General features: G+C 42.0%; 1 protein-coding gene across 2 annotated transcripts; it reads right to left on the bottom strand.

Moving 5' to 3' along the window:
- Positions 1–135: 135 nt before the first annotated feature.
- On the bottom strand, positions 136–17,666 carry st3gal8 (ST3 beta-galactoside alpha-2,3-sialyltransferase 8). 2 transcript variants are annotated; one of them, XM_062408244.1, is made up of 9 exons: positions 17,568–17,666; positions 7,739–8,097; positions 7,475–7,598; positions 7,252–7,390; positions 5,328–5,521; positions 5,054–5,233; positions 4,436–4,481; positions 3,996–4,115; positions 136–3,830 (listed from the first exon to the last, which is right to left on the bottom strand). In XM_062408244.1, exons 2-9 carry the CDS (start codon positions 7,887–7,889, stop codon positions 3,663–3,665), a joined length of 1,122 nt encoding a protein of 373 aa, XP_062264228.1. In that variant the 5' UTR covers positions 7,890–8,097; positions 17,568–17,666; the 3' UTR covers positions 136–3,662. The 2 variants fall into 2 exon arrangements, with proteins under 2 accessions (XP_062264228.1, XP_062264236.1); XM_062408252.1 differs by lacking the exon at positions 17,568–17,666 and adding an exon at positions 10,362–10,607.
- Between the last annotated feature and the right edge of the window lie 214 nt (positions 17,667–17,880).

Below are 17,880 nucleotides of genomic sequence, written 5' to 3'. Positions count from 1 at the left end.
AGTCTCACAATGTCTCTTTCTCCAACATGGCCCGAATAAAAACTACACCGACATATATATGTGAACCCTCTGGGTTTGAGCGTTTCAACGTTTACCTCCAGAGTTGTTCGGTTTTTAGATTGAAAGAACACAAACGATGTTTCATATTTTTTATTTCATTCAAAGTGACAGTGGTGGGTTCATGTTGTTTTCTGTATTTAGTTGACATTCCAGTGCTTCTGTCTGTTTGGCTTCTAGGAATGAATGAACGAACGAATGAATAAATGAAGTGACGATCAGTCGGTTGTTTTTTAAAACGAATTGGACTTTTCTTTCTTTAATCAAACAGTCACAGTTTAAACACGTTGAGCTGAATTAAAGCTATGGTAACTGCACATACATGACACTTACATGTTGTTTGGTCAGTGGACGTCACTCTGATCTAAATCTACAGATCACGATTTCCGATCATTAGGAAATCACAAGCAGCTGATTGGTTGATTTGCACGTCCCTGCGTCCCTGATGGAAATAATCTGCATTTCCACAGCGCAGGGATTCTAACGAGCACAACTTTGGATTTAAACTCACAACAAAGCAGATTCTTTTTTAAAGTGTGAGGAAATAAATCTGTTTACAACTGCAAATCCCCAAACTTTGCATCCACATGTTAAATCCAGCTCAGGAAGCCGGAGCCGCTCTGTCATCGAGTGGCTGAGCTCAGGTGAACCGCAGCGTCTGATGTGTCACAGGTCGGGTTTAAGAGACTTGACGGGAAAAGGATTGAACTCAGGCTGCCCCCCCCCCCAAAGCAGCCGGGCCGACGACACAGCAGCAGCCTCCAGATGATGATTCAGCATTCATGATTATTTATAAGGCCTCAGGCGGCTTCAGACAAGGTGCCGGGTGAGTTTCTGACAGCTGGAAACAGCCACCTCCCCTTGATGCAGATGTGCGGGGGTGTGAGTGTAAGCTGGGGCGGAACTTCTCCATTTCTAACTCTGTTTGAAGCAGACTGATCTTTACTAAACGTCTAAGAGGCGATTTCACACTGGTGGTTTGTCTGAATCAGAGAGAAGACGAATCTCAGTGAGGGTGAACAAAATAAAACTCCACAATGAGTTGATTCTGAAATCCAGAAACAGATTTGTCAAACAAACATCACCATTAGAAGGGTTGTTCGCACGATAGGATAGTTTCCCATGAAGCTTAAACCTGTTTTATCACCAGGACAAGTCCAGTCTTATATTTGTGCCTCTTTCCTGAGCCAGCAATTTGAAATTTAGAGCTCAGGAAAATATAGTATGCAACCAAATAAATAATATTTTCTTTTTTACAATAATCTATCCTGTGCGCAATGAAACCAATTTGCATGTTTACCGTTATCCATATTAACGTGCAATGACAACTCCTCTGATGCAGTTTCACTCGAATAAACTTTTGCTCTCCCTCATGACACCAAACAGCCAATCAGAATTCTTTGATTTTGGTTGTGGCACAAACATAACACCAGAGACAAGCAACTGTGTTTCTCAAAAGAAAGCGCATTAAAGTCAAATATCCCAGCATCTTTGAGAGCATCTGATTCTGCACAAAGTAACACACCAGTGCAAGTCTTGAGACCAAATTCAAACTGGCTTTGTCCTACTGCTAACTTCCAGGTGAAACTCATAGATTGTAAATAAAGATAGACAAAGCTAAAATATCCTGGATACAGGCCCCGGCCATCTTGGATGAGCGAGGTCATTTGGAGCATGAATCGGCACATTAGTGATTGTGGCGTCAGTCTCAGCTCTCAATCATGACGTCAGCATCACATCTTTAAAAACAAAACTAGAGATAAGTTTAAAAAAAATCCCAGTTGTGGGTTTGCCATCTTGTGACACGTCGTCCATCTTTATAAACAGATACGGGACTTATATACATATATTGCGGGTGAAAGTTGAACTCGATGGGATTTGTGATTCAGAATCAAACTCGGTGTGAAAACGCCCTGAAACTCTCCGTAGTGCAAACAAAGCCACAAACATTCAGACGACTGATATTATTTTTGTACATTCACAGTAGAGGGGAGAGGCCGCCGCTCTGCATGCTGGGATCTCCTGCGAGGTGGAGGCGCAGCAGTCAGGAGACCCGACTCCTCTGCTACTCGCTGGACTGCTCAGTCCTTCTTCATTCATGTGTTGGTTTGTTTTTGGTTTGGACTTCAAATTTTCCTCTTTTTTTTGAAAGTACATTGCACTGCATCCACATTCACTGGAAACTGATTGTTTGACTTTGTCCTCGTCATGTTTATTTGATAAATCTTTAGTCGTCTCCTCGTCTTTGTCCCTTCAGCTGAACCGAGACAAACGTCTTCAGCTCTCTACAGTTAGTCTTGTTATTTGGCTTTGCCACTTTGTTATCTACAGGAGGCAGAAAACTGTGGTTAGAATATGATTATCACTAAAAGTTGGTCTGTTCCTTAAAAAACATTCCTGCCCGCGGAAATCCTGCAGACGGTGGTTTGATAATCAGAACCACAGGCTGAGGACCACATCCGGTAACAACAGGAAGTGACGTTGCTTTGGGATCCAGATGTTCCAGTCTGACAGGATCCTCCACGTCAGGACGGCTCGTGAAAGAATAAAAATAAATGGATGGATTATAAATGATATATAAAAACAGGTCTCTTCTCGTGGTCGGACAGAGGGCGACTCAACACGGCCTCCTCCTTTCATAACTCCTTCATGACAAAGTGCTTTGATTAAAAAAAGAGGTTCTCCCTGTATAACGTCTATAAAATCCAATAAAAAGGATAAAAGTCTGTGGTTGTTTCCCCACTCAGAGCAAAACATGTGTGGGCGATCCACGCAGTCGCATGGAGAGTGGAGGGTCCCGAAGAACTGTCTGTTCTGTTTGTTCAAGTGAGGCTGCAGGGTGGGGTCTCCAATCCCCCCCACCCCCCCCCTAGCAGGTTTAGCTCCGTCCACAGTTTATCTCCAGATCCAAAACATCTGGCGTCAGTCTGAAAAAGCTGGAGGACCCATGTAAGTCTGTCGGCCAGATGATGGGTCGATCAGTAGGTCTGTTTGGTGAGACGTTCTCAGATAGAGCTCTGGAAAAGGTTTGTACAAATTGGGTCTGGACCTTTTCTGGAGTTTGTCTTTAACATATGATGAAAGCAGGACATTTTCTGGGTCTGACTCGTTCATGACAACATTCAAGCGAGAGTGGAGCCTGGGTAGAGCAGCAGGAGGCCGGACATGATGTTTAAAGTAGAAAGTGGAAATAACAAAAAGGTCAACATTGTTCTCATCGCCGAAACCTCTCGCGTCTCGTTGTCTTTCCAAATTTCAGCATCAGAGTTTTGCGTCCCTCTCATGGTAGAAATGTAACGGGGCCAATTGCTCACTGGGAATTGTCCTGCTGTTCACTCATATGATCTCCACCTGACATTTTCCAGACTTTTGATTAGTGGACTGCCAGGAAAAGTTGTCTTGGACACTCGCGTTCTCACATAGAGCCGCTCAGAGTTCAGAGCATGTCTGAGAGCAGCTTGTCTGCAGGTCAGGTCTGTTGTTCAGTCCACTGGCCTGCAGGTCTGTGGTCAGGAAGCACATCGCTCTGTGGGTTGATGGGGCCGTCAGTGAATCTCTGTAGTCAGGTCAGTCTGTCGGTCGGCGGGTCAGTCGTCGTCGTCGTGTCACAGGTGCAGACTGATCTTTCCTTCCTTGGCGAGCTGTTGAATGACCTGGATCTCAAAGTCGGCGCTGTGGACGCCGGTCTTCCTGAAGGCTCCGGCGTCGCGGTTCTCTTCCCAGTAGTGATGCCAGTTCCCCTGTTTGTCCGCGCCATAACCAAACACTGACACCTGAACACGGAGAAGAGAAGAAGCCAGGACATGATGAACAGTCAATGAACATCCTGCATCTGTGATAAAACCTTTTATTATGTTTATTATATCACTTTATAAACACGGGCGGAGATTCTAGTTTGTGTGCAAAACAAAGTTGACATTTGGACTCATCCCTCCTACCTGGTCACAGGTGTGCAGAGCAAAGATGATGGCCAGCATCCCGGTGGAGGGGTAACGTCCGTGGTGCTCGGTCCAGTGATCGTGGACGTATTTAAAGAACACCGGGTTCATCACCAGAACCTGCACACACACACACGCACACAAACAAACACACACACACACACACGCACACACATCATGGTCAAGCTTTCATGTGTCAGCTTTCATTTGCTCTCAGACCCCTTTTCATTATTTTTTAAAAACATCTAAAGAATGTGAACTAAGACAAAACTGTGCTTCAGAACGTGATTCAAATTTATCGACAGCATGTGGACAGATCTGTTTTTTATGAAGCCGTAGAGACTTGTTGAGCCAAAGCAAACTTTAAACATTAAAACTAAAAGCATCAACAGCTGAAGATAAACAGCGGAAGATAAACAGTGAGAGAGTATTTATTTTACCTTGTCTTTATCGGCCTCCACTCTGTCTTTAACCCTCATGTAGGTCCTGAACACACACACACACACACACACACACACACACACACACACAGTTTGTGTAAGTTCACATTTTGTTCTGTCTGATTTAAATATTAATATACTCTAGTCACTGTATATGACTGTAATAACTTAGCCGAAATATCTATAAATGAAAAAGACAGTAAAAGAATGAATGGAAATACTTATTTACAAAAACGGAATATTTTTACATAAAATGTTAAAATAAATAGATCTTTTTATCTTTGTTGATTCTGTCAAATAAATATTTGTATCGAACATAAAAGCTTGAATGTGAATTTTATTTCTATGCTATTTTAGCTTATGAATAAGTCTGTTTGGATCTAATATGATGTAATTTGTATACATGTGGATGATACATTTTAACTTGAATGTTTCATAATTGTAATCAATCTTGTGGGAATATGTGTTTTAATACAGTATAGAATGATATAATTACATTTATTTCGATTATACTGTTATATATTCATTACATTTGACATTGACATTGTGTATGTATGTTGAATATATTTCTCTCTCTTCATATATTCGTGGAAGTTGGAGTAGATTTAGTGTTCGTACATTTTGACCTGGCCGGTGGACAAGGCGCTGGTCAGCCACTCCAGGTCTCTCAGTTTGAACGGCAGCAGGACGAGGCTCTCTCCCTGCCCCATGTCCACCGCGCTCTCCGGGTACAGGAGGTGATGCGTCGTCCGACTCCCGACATCTTTCTCAAACCCTCGAGTCACTGCCTTGTTCATCCTGAAAAAGGGGAAGATGAGGAGAGGAAGATGAGGCGAGGAAGACGAGGAGATGGTAAATGTATGAATGTGTTTCAACGCGTGTCCAAAGGTACCGGATCACGGAGTTGTGGGAGTTGATCAGGTCGCCGTGTCCGGACTGCCGCAGGTTGCCAGAGTTGCCGACCACCGCACAACTACGGCAGAGCGAGGGGAGGGGCTTGAAGTCCATGGTGGGTGAAGAAATGACCTTGAACATCTCTGACATCACTTCCTCTAGAGTTTGGGAGTTACCTGACCGTTGAAGACCCTGTGAAGGAGAGAAGCATAAATCACATTATTTTTCACTGTGGCTCGATTTGACTTTTTATATCTACAATGTGAAACTACCTCTTTATAATATGAAAATTACACTTTTCATCAGCTGCAGAAGTTTTCAGAATTAATTTGTGTAATGCTCTATGACGTGACGCTGGCCAAGAAGCTCGTGTTTTCCCCTTCGTCAGTTTGCTTGATAACAGGATTATGTAGAAACGACTAAATTGGATTTCCATGAGCTTGGTTAAAAGACGGGTCCATGGCCAGGAAAATCTATTTAAATGTTTGATTATTTTAATATTATTCTGCAACTATTTTGATTTAATTTGCTAATTGAAGAGTTATTCGTTTTATATTGAAGGAGGTAGTCTTTTTTTTAAAGACAGTTAAAGAGATTGATTTATGTTCTACAATATAATAAATGTGATGTGCAGCTCTACATGTCTACATCTACACTCTAGCTTAAGCAGCTGTGTTTTAAACTCATTATGTTCATACTCTCTGCATCTATATCTAATTTTATTTGGCCAACTATAGAGCCACGTCTGCATCTCTCACTCACACAAACACACACACCCACCCACCCACCCACACCCAATATGCAGAATACTGCATACTGTGGCTCAGACTGATGTTAGCAGCCTTACCGCCCCCACCTTTTAATCTACTAATGGTTTCTGGTGCAGGAATCTATAAGTGCAGGAACCCGACTCAGACGTTCTTCTTCTCATCCAAACTGTCGACAGCTTCCACAGCCAATAATTTAAGAGCTCTTACATTTCAGCGTTCATTAAAACACAGCTCTGCAACGACGACCCTGGTGACTGAACTGATGAAACTGATTAAACCCTATTACACTTCCTTCTTTTGTTTTCGAATAACTAATCTTCGATCTGTGGTTCATTTAATTCATTGATTAGGACTCACATATTGTTTGCTATCACTTTACACAAAAACCACAATTAGTTACTTAAGAAAGATAAAAGAGGGAAAAATCTTATTCAGCATCATCTGAAGGAAATTGTGATTCACTAAATGGTTAATAAGAATTATCAATATTGACATGAGCGTTATCTGTAGTTAAATCATTGATTGTGGTTTCAAATGAGGTTGATAAAAGGAATATCTGGATATAATGATTTAAACAAACAGTGATGAATTGATCTTGGATACTTGCAGTGCTGTGCATAATAAAATCTCTTATCTTAATTAGCTGAAGTGAAAATCGGTGGGAGTTGCTTGGGTAAAGGACGACTTTTACTTTGAAGGCCTAACTTTAAGGAAGGCAACGTGTCCTAGCAGACTGAGCATAGAGAAATACGAGATTAACTAACTCTCTATAAACCTCCCACTAGCCAGACATTAAGCCAAAATATCCCAGATATGAATGCGGCCATCTTGGGAAGTCTCAGCTATCAATCAGAACATTTCACTCTGTGTTTATATCATCAAATAACTAATTAAAAACAAACGTACCAGAGACACCAGCAGTCGAACAGAAATCAGTGTGAGAAGAAGTATTTAGCACTTTTCTGTTTGGTCCATGTCCCATTTGTCAACATGGAGGACGCAGAATTTCTACCTTCTACTGAAGCCAGCCACCAGGGGGCTATTAAGACATTTTGGTTTCACTTTTGGGAGCCATCTTTATATCTATATATATCTGTTTATATCTTAAAACAGGAACAGAAATCATAAACAGTTCCTGTGTTTTGTCCTCACCAGCCACCACCTGAGCGCGTCAGGGTCCAGGTTGTTGTTGGCGTCTCGGAGGACAGGCTGTTGTTTCGCATCGTAGTGCTGGCTGAACCATATGGACTCCCCGGGGTCTGAAATACAGGAACCAGAACAACCACAAGACCTAAAGCAGAAAGATACAGCAGAGTCAGACGGAGCACAGCAGGGAATTGTGTGACAAGTAGAGTTCAAGATCCCCTGTATCCACCTCAGGACTTTCTGAGAGTCGACTGCAGGCTCCTCCTTGTCCTTAGGCGGGGGGGTTCTGGGAGGAGGGGCTGTCAACGGTGGGTCCGGGTTCAGGTCAGCAAGAGGCGCTTTGGGGTCAACCACTGCAAACACAAACATACAGAGTCAGACAGTTAACATCTTCATGGTACAATTGCAACACTACTAATAATATTACTACTTCTACTACTACTACTAAAAAAAACAAATCCCAGTAGAGACCATGAAGACATCAGCTCCTCACCTGTCTCCCGGCTGGCGTGCATGGCCTGGAAGGTGGGCAGGGACAAGGACAGAGGCAGGAAGTGTCTCTTCTGGATGCTCTGACTGGCCAGCATGAGGAAGAGGATGGCGGCGATCAGCAAAGCAACGCACAGCTTCCTCCTCAGCAACATGGCTGCACGCGCGACAGGTGGGCAACGACGGGAGGAAGGACGAGAGGTCAGTCAGCCGTTCATCCTGCTATGTCCGCACAGTTGGACTGTGTCATCTGGACATCGTCCACTCTTCTGTCCTCGCTCCACTCAGCTGCACTGCCATGGAGCCTGGGGCCGGGGCGCAGCGCTGCTCTTCTATTGGTGGAGAAAGGGTCTATGTTCATACCTGAGTCAGAGAGGAAGACACATCAGCATCAGCGAGAAGATTTGACCTTTCATTACGAGCTAATCATCTCTAAACTATTCATATTCAACAAACTACTAACTAGACGCTATTAATAACTAACTATTTACTCAACAGTTCACAGAAGAATAAGACAAACCACAGCTTCTGTTCACGCTTCAGAAACAAACTTCAGAAACAACAGTGAAGTTCAACGCAGAGGATTTTGCTGTCGACTGTTGTCGATGACGCTGTTGACTGACATCTACAGAAACAACAACGCAAACATCCCTCTATCGTGAAAAATGAATAAAAAGAGAGAGAGAGAAGGGAGCAGTTTTTGACTTTTGCAGATGGCTGGAGTTCCCACTCCTCTACCTCCCCCGCTCCCACCTCTTCCTCCCCCGTCCCACCTCTCCTCTCCTACTGCAGGAATGTCTCCATGCAGACAGACTCGGACTCTGCATACCAATCAGATCTGGACCCAGTTCAGCTTCTCCTTTTTCAGCCCTCCCTCTGCTCCTGTCCCTCTCTCAACCGCACTCTCTCTCTCTCTTTCTCTGACTTTGTGTGTGTGAACAGTTCAAATGATTCATTGTCGTACTTTGTAACCGATAGCTGCAGCAGTTTATTTAATAATCTTTGTTATAATTGGTTGAACAGTCTCCAAGTTACATGAATGTGATGCTGAAGAGTCATTACTGTTTTCACTGAACTTTTTTTCAAAATTAGAAGCCATCCACCATCAAAGATTTCAAACCCCTCGAGATCTATTTAACCAAATCTTCTACTTTTACAATTTCACAAAAAAAAAAAAAATCATATGATACAAGTTTGATTTGAAGAACAGCATCATCCAGTCAGTGTGATGTTGTGAAAGAGATTCCTCTACTGCTGCCATAACTGCTCTGGGCCTCAAAATATTACATATTTCAATGTGCAAAGTTTAGAGAAAAGTTAATAATACTAATCTGCCCCCTGAGGTAAAATATTACGGTATTTAAAGTAGTTGAATCGATTCGTTTCGTCTTTTCCTTCAACTAGCAACAATAAAGTTAATTTAAAATCTATCGTATTACGTTCATGGAGTCGTGGAGAAACGAAACATTCAACATTTACATAAAAATATGAAACTTACAGACAGTTTGTTACAAAAAAATGTAACTTCTCATATAAAACAACAAAATAAAAGCCACAAAGGCAATATCCCCCACAACCCCATGCCATAGATGTATTAAATGAACAACTTTTAGTTTGAAGGCCAAACTTTATAGAAGGTAACATGTTCAAAACATTTACTCTACATACAGATGGACGACGTGTCTCCACTTCCTCCCACTATTCAGAAATGTAGCAATAGTAGAAATGAAAATTAGGAAACCAAATGATTCTGAAATATGGAAACCTGAACAAACATCATCGGGATGAGAACGAACTAAAATGACAGAAACCATCTTTGAGAGAAATGTACGTAACACTTGACTTTTTAGTTTGGTCCATGTCCCATCCACTTACATGAAGGAGGCAGGGTTTATGATATACTGCAGCCAGCCAGCAGAGGGAGATAGAGATGATTTGGTTCCCCTTTTGGGGCCCTGTCACATTGTCCATCTTTATTCACACTGTGCTCGTGAAACAGTAAAAGGGGAAACTCCTCAAACTACAACCAGTCTCAGGTCTTCACTCTTTGCAGAGCAAGGCCCAACAGTACTACAACTGTGGAATGAGAAGATTGAAAGGAACAAATTTACCTCTAAAACAAACCTAAAATTGTCCATGTACAAGTTTTTAAAGGATTGTTGAAATGTGTTTTCTCCTTTCTACTTTCTCAAATAAATGTGATTTTTATCAGTGCTGATTATTTTCTTAATTTGTCAAAACAATAGTTGAGAAATGTAAAAATTATTTAGTCTGATGCAAAACTGCAGGAAAAACGGAAAAAGTAGATTTAAAGTTGAAGAGTCTTCTCATCTCATCTGATTGTTTTTCCCTCGACTGGAACAGAAGAACCCAAAAATAGATAGAAGAAAATAAATAGCACATCCATAGCATCACAAACAAAACCTCTGTCTGGAAAACAACAGACAGAAGTACTTCTACTACTATTAACTCACTCACAGATATCCCTTTTGTTTTTCCCCTGTGTAAATATCACTGCAAACTTTTTAACTACACAACCACAAAGTTTTGGCACATTTGTTCCTTGGGAAAACAGAACCAGAGGAAACAAGTCAGGACAGAGCACTGACTAGACCATCTGAACTCACACAGATTTGTAAAGGTGTCTGTATCCTCCTCAGGCAGGAAAGAGCAGTGATCTCAGGGAAAAGGCTCAGGAGAAATTCCAGAGAAAAAAGAAAGCACTTTTCTGGGATTAGCATCTGCATTAGCTTGTTGGTGCAGAGTTTGACTTGTGTTGTGTTACACAAGTCAAACGTTCACTGTGCAAACTTGTCCTGGTACAAAGGGCTTTAACACAGAATCAGCTCAGCAGAGACCAGCTCGACATTTGGTCTGGATAGGAAAGTCCACACTGATCAATATCGGTAAATTAATCCTGGGAATGAAGTACATGGTCTCAGTTATTTCAGGTTTACAAAAACAGACACTGGATCTTCTCTTGAGCCCTTTTCAGTTCATAATGGAACAATAAAGCCAATAAAGGTAGAGTGATTGTTTTTTGTCATTCACACAGATGGGACCTCTAAGCTGCTATCAGACATTTTACTGAAGTTTTCCACAGTAAAACTTTTACTGGATTTTCCCCGTATGTCTGAAAAATGCCAGAGTGAGTCCATGTGGGAAAACAGCAGGAAGTTGACTGGATGTTTGTTCAGCGCAACGGACGTAAAAAAAAAGAGCCAAAATATCTCAGGATGAAAAAGAGGAGTCACAAACAGAAAAAGGTTTATTGTTGTAACTCGACGTTCCTGTTTTCTCGGATTGCAGCTGTCAAATTTAGATTTTAGAGTCAAGCCAGCCGATTTGCAGATCAGATTTTTTCATCAAGATCCATGAATTATATTACTTGAAAGTTGGTGGAGAGAAAACAGATTAAAACTCCTTATCTCATAATATTTAAGAATATAAAAATAACTCCTAGATCTGCCCCTTTGTCGAGGTCCAGTAGGTTTTGAGTAAACAGAGGTTTCTTCTTCTTCTTCTTCTTCTTTTTTACCCACAAGCTCTGCCAAAAGGGTCTTAGATGCAATGTTGAAGAAGCTGATTGGAGAGCTGCCAACTGTCAGTGATACCTCAGTGTCTGACAGAGATAAGAGCTGGAGAGGTTGTGGAGGGTTAACGGCCGGCACCTCAGTCACACACTGTCCTGTATGTTATTTTAAGGCCCAGAGGGGTGGGGGGGTGGGGGGGTGGACTTGACAAGTTTTAGGGTCATGTGGTTCCCGGCTCTGAGAAAATCATGTGACTGAACTCCATCCTGTCCGTCCCTTGTGACCTCTGCCCTCAGCGTTGACACCAGGATGGAAACCAGCCGCTCTGCAGATGGAGAACAGTGACGAGCTGGAAAATAGAGACGCTGGAGAAGAAGAAGACTAATGGGCTGCCTGGCAAACGAAGATCTAATGTGTCTGTTCTGTCTGTTTACATAGATCGCCCACAGAGGAAAGAGGAGACTCTGACTCTGCTGGTTTTTAAGGGGACTTGTTATGCCTTCAGAGTACAGTGGAGAGGCGACAGGAAGGGAGAGGATGTGAGAAGAGAGTTCACTATTGTGGGTGAAACCTCAACCTGTAACAACAAATCTTCCCACATGAGAAAATGTCTCCTGCAATGTAAAACACTAACATTTTTGCTATTTGAATTCTGAAAAGTTTACCATTAACATCATATAAAGCTTATTTCAGCCCAAAAAACATTGTTTACATTTTGTAATTGATGATTTTAGAGCCATTACTTTTTTTGAAAATTTCTGTTCAGATTCAGCATCTTGTAGACTCATCGTTTGATCAAATAATTCCTGATTTGTTCTCTGGACATTGACACAGAGACACAGGTGTTGTATAAGAACTGGAAATCAGATCAAAGTCAGATGTTGCTCCTGCTCTTTATTTAAAACAGATGAAGTGAGAGCAGCAGGACTTGGTTGTGGACACTTGAAGACGTGTCACCTGTTATCTTGGAAGCGTCTTCAGTTCTGACTGATGAGAGATCTCAGGTATTTAACCTCGGGGGGGGGGGGGGGGGGGGGGGGGCGTTATCGAGCCACTCATCAGTGTCACAGGGGTCACATGAGGCAAAGTAAAAACTACTGTTGTTTTAGGAGTCACCTGTTATCCTGGTTTTCCTGGAACTCACTGGGATTTGCACATTAGTCCAGAATCCAGTCGTGACCGATAAAATCCAATCAGGAAACTGCGTCATTCTTTCCAAAAGCCTCTGCCCCTCCAGACTAAAACACAGAGTTTCTAAATAAGAGCTCAGAGTTTTAGAATAATAAAACAAACCCATTGATGTCCTGCTACTGTTTGACTGCAAATATACAATATGATTCCACAAACACAGAAGTTTACACATGAAACCTTTTGCCTGAATCACTCCAACTGCCAAAAACTCAATGTGTCATCATAGCTGAGCTGTGGGCGACGTGAAAAACAACAACCCTGCAACGTCTTTCAGGAGTCAGAACATAAATGGTTTTATATTTATATAGCACTTTTCTAGTGTTGATGACCACTCAAAGCTTTACATTCTATGGGGGGGCCATTCAGGGTTCAGCATCTTGCCCAAGGACACTTCGGCATGCAGATGGGTCAGACTGGGGTTCGAACTGCCGACCTTCAGGTTGGAGGACGACCACTCTAACCCTCAGCCACAGCTGAGTAAATGACTTCTAGGATAAAATCTAAAGGATCCTGAAAAGCTTGAGAAATGTTTACCACGTTCACCATTTTAGTTTTGCATTCGAGCCTGTAAGTAGATTTGTTAACTAGCACCTTAAAGAAAGTACACCTGACCTTTGAGTTCAGGGTTTTCCTTCATAAACAGTATCCGTTAAATTTACTTAGATCCCAAAATATCAACCTGCTGGTGGCGCTAACAAAGTCAGGGGGTGACCACAGCCATCTAGCTTCTTCTCTGGGGAACATTAATGTCTGTGAAAGATTATGCAGCAGTTGGTAAGAAATTTCTGTCCAGCTCCAACTGTACATACTCTGCAGCCTTTCCTTATGGCTCTGATACAACGACAGCGACAGATAGATGGAAACTAGATGGAAATGACCAAGTGTCTTGTAGGCATATATTATGAGACTACCATTTTCACTCTAGACCCCTGATACAACAGAGAACCTCAGCTTATTACAGTCCTCTGCTCCTGTCGAGGTGGTGTTCAGGTTCAATGACCAGTTTCCATGAGGACAGCAGAAACGTTTGGTCACACTGGTTATTTATTACAGTCCAGAGTCACTGACCAGAATCCAGCAGGACGGAAAATTAGCTGAGCTGAACCTTCCAAGTGCAGCTCAGAAAGGAGACGGGCCGACCCACAGAGAGAGAGAGAAAGAGAGAGAGAGGGGAGGATGTTTTAAATAGGAAAAAAAAACACTGCTCAGACTTCCTGACGTAGTGCTGAGTCACAGCTGGACAGACACTTGATGTTAAAAGCTACAGCATCAGCCCAAGAATAATAACTATAACAATATTCTTCACATGAGTTTGGAAAGAGAGAGAGAAAGAGAGAGAGAGAGAAATGTAAGATGTGAGACATTGAGACAGCCGGACCCGACAGGACATGAAAGACAAGCTTGTAATCATTGTCCCGATGTGAACATTCAGGGAAGTGAATCTACAACTTCCAACACACAAACTACACTACAAACCTTAACACACAGGTTCCCACATTCTTCAGCCTCTGAGTCATAAAAAAAAATCAAATGTACCAGAGACTCATAGCCCTCGTCTCCAATGTGCAAATGTTGCATCGTTTCCTGTCGTTTTGCAAACTCTTCTGCTGCAACTCATGCTGTTCTTTCATAATCACTTGATGCGGGGACACAGATAAACCAGAAGGATGTTTTAATTCGATTTCAAACCACTGTGGGAGCAATCTTGCAGGCCTCAGTGTCTGCTGACTTTGAGAACCACTGCGGTGAATGACAGAGCTGAGGCAGGACTGTCAGAGGAAACGGTCCAAAGTCCATCCTGGACGTTGAGCAGATCTGATCTACATCATGTTTGAGGTTATGGATACCAGTGGCTCTTTTGACTATAACCCTGGTTTTTATTTGCTCTTTACACCTGCACTGTGAAGTTTAATTTGTACTTTGACCAGACCGATCAATTTACTGGCTCACAAAGATGGCTCAATATTGGATGAGTTCAATACAGACGCAGCAAACTAAAGTTTGTATGTTACTGCGTTTGTACTGGACATACGAGATGATCAGATGGTGTCTCTCGACCAATCAAAGACGACAACCAGGCCTTTCCAGAGGGTTAAGTCATAGTGTCTCTTCTCAGTATATTTGTTCTCTTCATATATTATGAGTCCTGCGACAGTCTGTTCTGTAAAGACGTCTCTTGTTTCTTGCTCGTCTGTTCCAGAAGCCCGATCCCTCCTCTGCCGCTCCGTTTGATATTTCTCCCTCTTGTCCCTTTTTGTGAGGACGATTTCATTCAGGCTCGAAAAGATAAAAGCTGTCATATGTTGGACATATCTTGAAGACCTCTGAGAAATCTGTCATTCTGTGCTGTAGAAATGAATCTGCCCCTGAGACAGACACTCAGTCGGGTCTGTAACAATCTGTTTCTGTAGTTCAGATTTAGAATCAGGCCTCTATAATTACATCTGTCCAAATACAGAGGACGTTTGACTCACAATCTGTCTCTGGCTATAATTATGTGTATGTGTATTCTAGTTCAGTTCTACCAGCCTACATATCGTAAACAGACAGACCCACACGCAGCCCATCGGGACGGGTACAAACACCTACACCAGAATATCACAGACACAAAAGAGTCTCTTTTTCAAAAGGACAGCATAAAACAAAAGATCCCTCTATGGGAATATCATAAAAACATAAAGGTTTATAAAATAGCATAAAATACAAAAAAACATAAATACATGATCCTAAGAATTGGAAGAACACCCTGAATAGCCAACTACAGGAAAAAGTAAGTAAACCAACTATTACAGGCGTGTTATGATACAGTAGAGTACAATCCGGTTAAACTAGACCACGCGAGTAGGAAAGAATCTGTGTTGATATACAAACAAGAGAATTCAGAAAAGTAGGAGAGCTTACAGTAACATAACAGCATAAACACATGAGACCATAATACGACAGAACACGGTCACATCTAAACAAACAAACTTTTAAAGTACTATAAATGGTTCTATGCAACACTGAAATAATGTATTTGGAAATGCACGTAGGAGACAATAATAATACACAGATGTATGTGAAAGGTCGACTGTGTCCCATGTTCCACAAACAAGATTCATCTATTCCAGAAGAATCAACCGACAGAACAGCTAACATTAAAGGAACTATTAAGAACTATATATTATTACATACAGCCGCCCTGTTTCCTGTGCTGCTACAAGAGAACAAGTTAATCTAATTTAAAGAAAATTGCAAGAAATATTTTTGGGGAAAACGAAAGGTGGATTTCCCTTCTACTTTTCTTCTTCCTCTGGGCCTTCAGACTTTTTTGTCTGAACCGAAGTAACAGGCGTGGAAGTTTGGTTGATTAATTAAGTTCTCCTCCCGCTGTTAGTGATGCCGAGAGTAATACCACCATGAGGATGATATTGCAGTGGCAACAAACTATACCTGTTAACTTACTTTCTACCTTCAAAACAGAAAGACACTTTTTTAATCCACTCAGTTCAAAAAGTTAGCGAATACAAAAATTGAACTGACAACATTTCAATGTCAGACATATGCACGTCTACAAACCCACCAAGTGAAGCATAGATAGAAGCAGCCCACGTAGGTGATGGCGACAGAATATATATATATATATACGAATGTCATACAAAGTGTGCTTCCGAAAGTAGAACGTGAAACCAACATTTATGTGCCTTTAAAACTCTAGTTTCAGTTCTCTGTTGTGCGTCTTCCGCCAGACATGTTGGCTCCATTTGTGTTGTTGCTGTTATGTTTGGCTCATCCTGTGCCTGTTTCCTCTGTCACACCTCAGGGTTACTGATCTGCTTTTCCTGTGTGGTGCATGTGAATTGTGTGTAAGCCATAAGGTGGTCTGTGGTGAGGAGCTCACAAAGTGCATTATAAGAAATATATGGTGACTGACAAACTCACCAATTTGCCTACACGCGTTGTGCGTACGGCAGTTCATCGGAAACAAACCGCTCAGAGCAGCTGGGGCCAGCAAACTAAGTTATAACAGGAAACGTTCTAATGAAAGAGGCCTGCAGGAAGATAACTACAGCCTATCATAGCTGCCATGCATTACAGGAGTTTAAAAATAACAGAAACACATGTGGTTCTTGATCAAGAGAACTGGATAGGCTCTACATTACACTGAAATCAACTGTTGAAATGTTCTAGGAATATTATATGATTAACTGACAGTGACACCAGTTGAAACATGATGATCCTGCAGTTTAGTACAATAAAAGACAAACTGAGTTTTACCAACAGGATTAGAATATTGTAAATAGCGAGATCTTAGTGACGGCAAATGTTTCGATAATCGATCAATTTGAATCATTTTGAATCATGCTTTACAGATGTCAGGGTAATATTTGATTTTGCAGATTGATGCATTTCTGGTTTAAAAAAAAAGAGCAAATGAGCCTGTGGTAGAAATTTACAAGGAAAAAAAGGGTGATAGACTTTCTATTTTTTTGATGATATGGCAAAAAAAAATTGTCTACCGAGGTATCGACAGTTATTGCGATAAATGTCACAACATCTCTATTTTAATCAACTGATTTTGGGCTCCTGAGTGAAAGTTGTGGCTTTTAAACACTCACAACACCACAATAACTTCACAAATCTCAAGCACATCAAAGTTGTGTTAGACCTCCTCACTGTGTCCAGTGACAAAGTCATAAATCGATACACGTACATCGCGATAATTTACCGATATCGTGTTATCGACCAGCGGCAGGACGATCACACGCATGAAGTCCGAAGCACCTCAACCACAGAAAAGATCCCCCCCTCCTCCTCCTCCTCTTGTCCGTACCTCCTTCTTATCGTCTCACACTTTTTCTCAGTTACACACAAAATAACAACAAACTCACAAACAAACAATAGCGACAACAAGCAGCGGTAAAAAAAAAATAACGGAAAACTGCACGAAGTTTGATGAAAGTCTCCGAAGTTTCTGGCTCAACTTTTCACTGCGCCGCCTTCCAACACACACACACACAGACACACACACACACACACATACATACACTGGGCTGTATTAACACAGACACGCACACACAGACACACAAAGTAAATCCTAACAAAGCTCCTCAGAGCAAACAGACTCACATGAGAGCGCCGCAGCGACCGGATGCTTCTTCTTCTTCTTCTTCTCTCTTCTTCTTCTTCTTCTCCCTCTTGTCGTCTTTGTGTGGAGCCTCGGTGCACAGACACCGTGATGCAGAGCAGCGAGGCCCCGCCCGAGAGGGGGAGGACCCGGGGAGCACCGGAGGAGGGGGTCGGTGCTGGTGAGTGGAGGGGGGGTTTCTTGTCATGTGAATGTGTGGCTTTTTGGGTGTGTTGCCTTTCCTGGGGTGTGATTGTGCCAGATGTGTTTCTCAACTGTGTGTGTGTGTGTTTGTGTACTTCTTTCAAATGTCTC

Source organism: Platichthys flesus, chromosome 2 (assembly GCF_949316205.1).
Source record: "Platichthys flesus chromosome 2, fPlaFle2.1, whole genome shotgun sequence".
Classification (NCBI taxonomy): Eukaryota; Metazoa; Chordata; class Actinopteri; order Pleuronectiformes; family Pleuronectidae; genus Platichthys; species Platichthys flesus.
The sequence above is the reverse complement of the archived record's forward strand: the minus strand, read 5'-3'. Positions and strand labels throughout refer to the sequence as shown.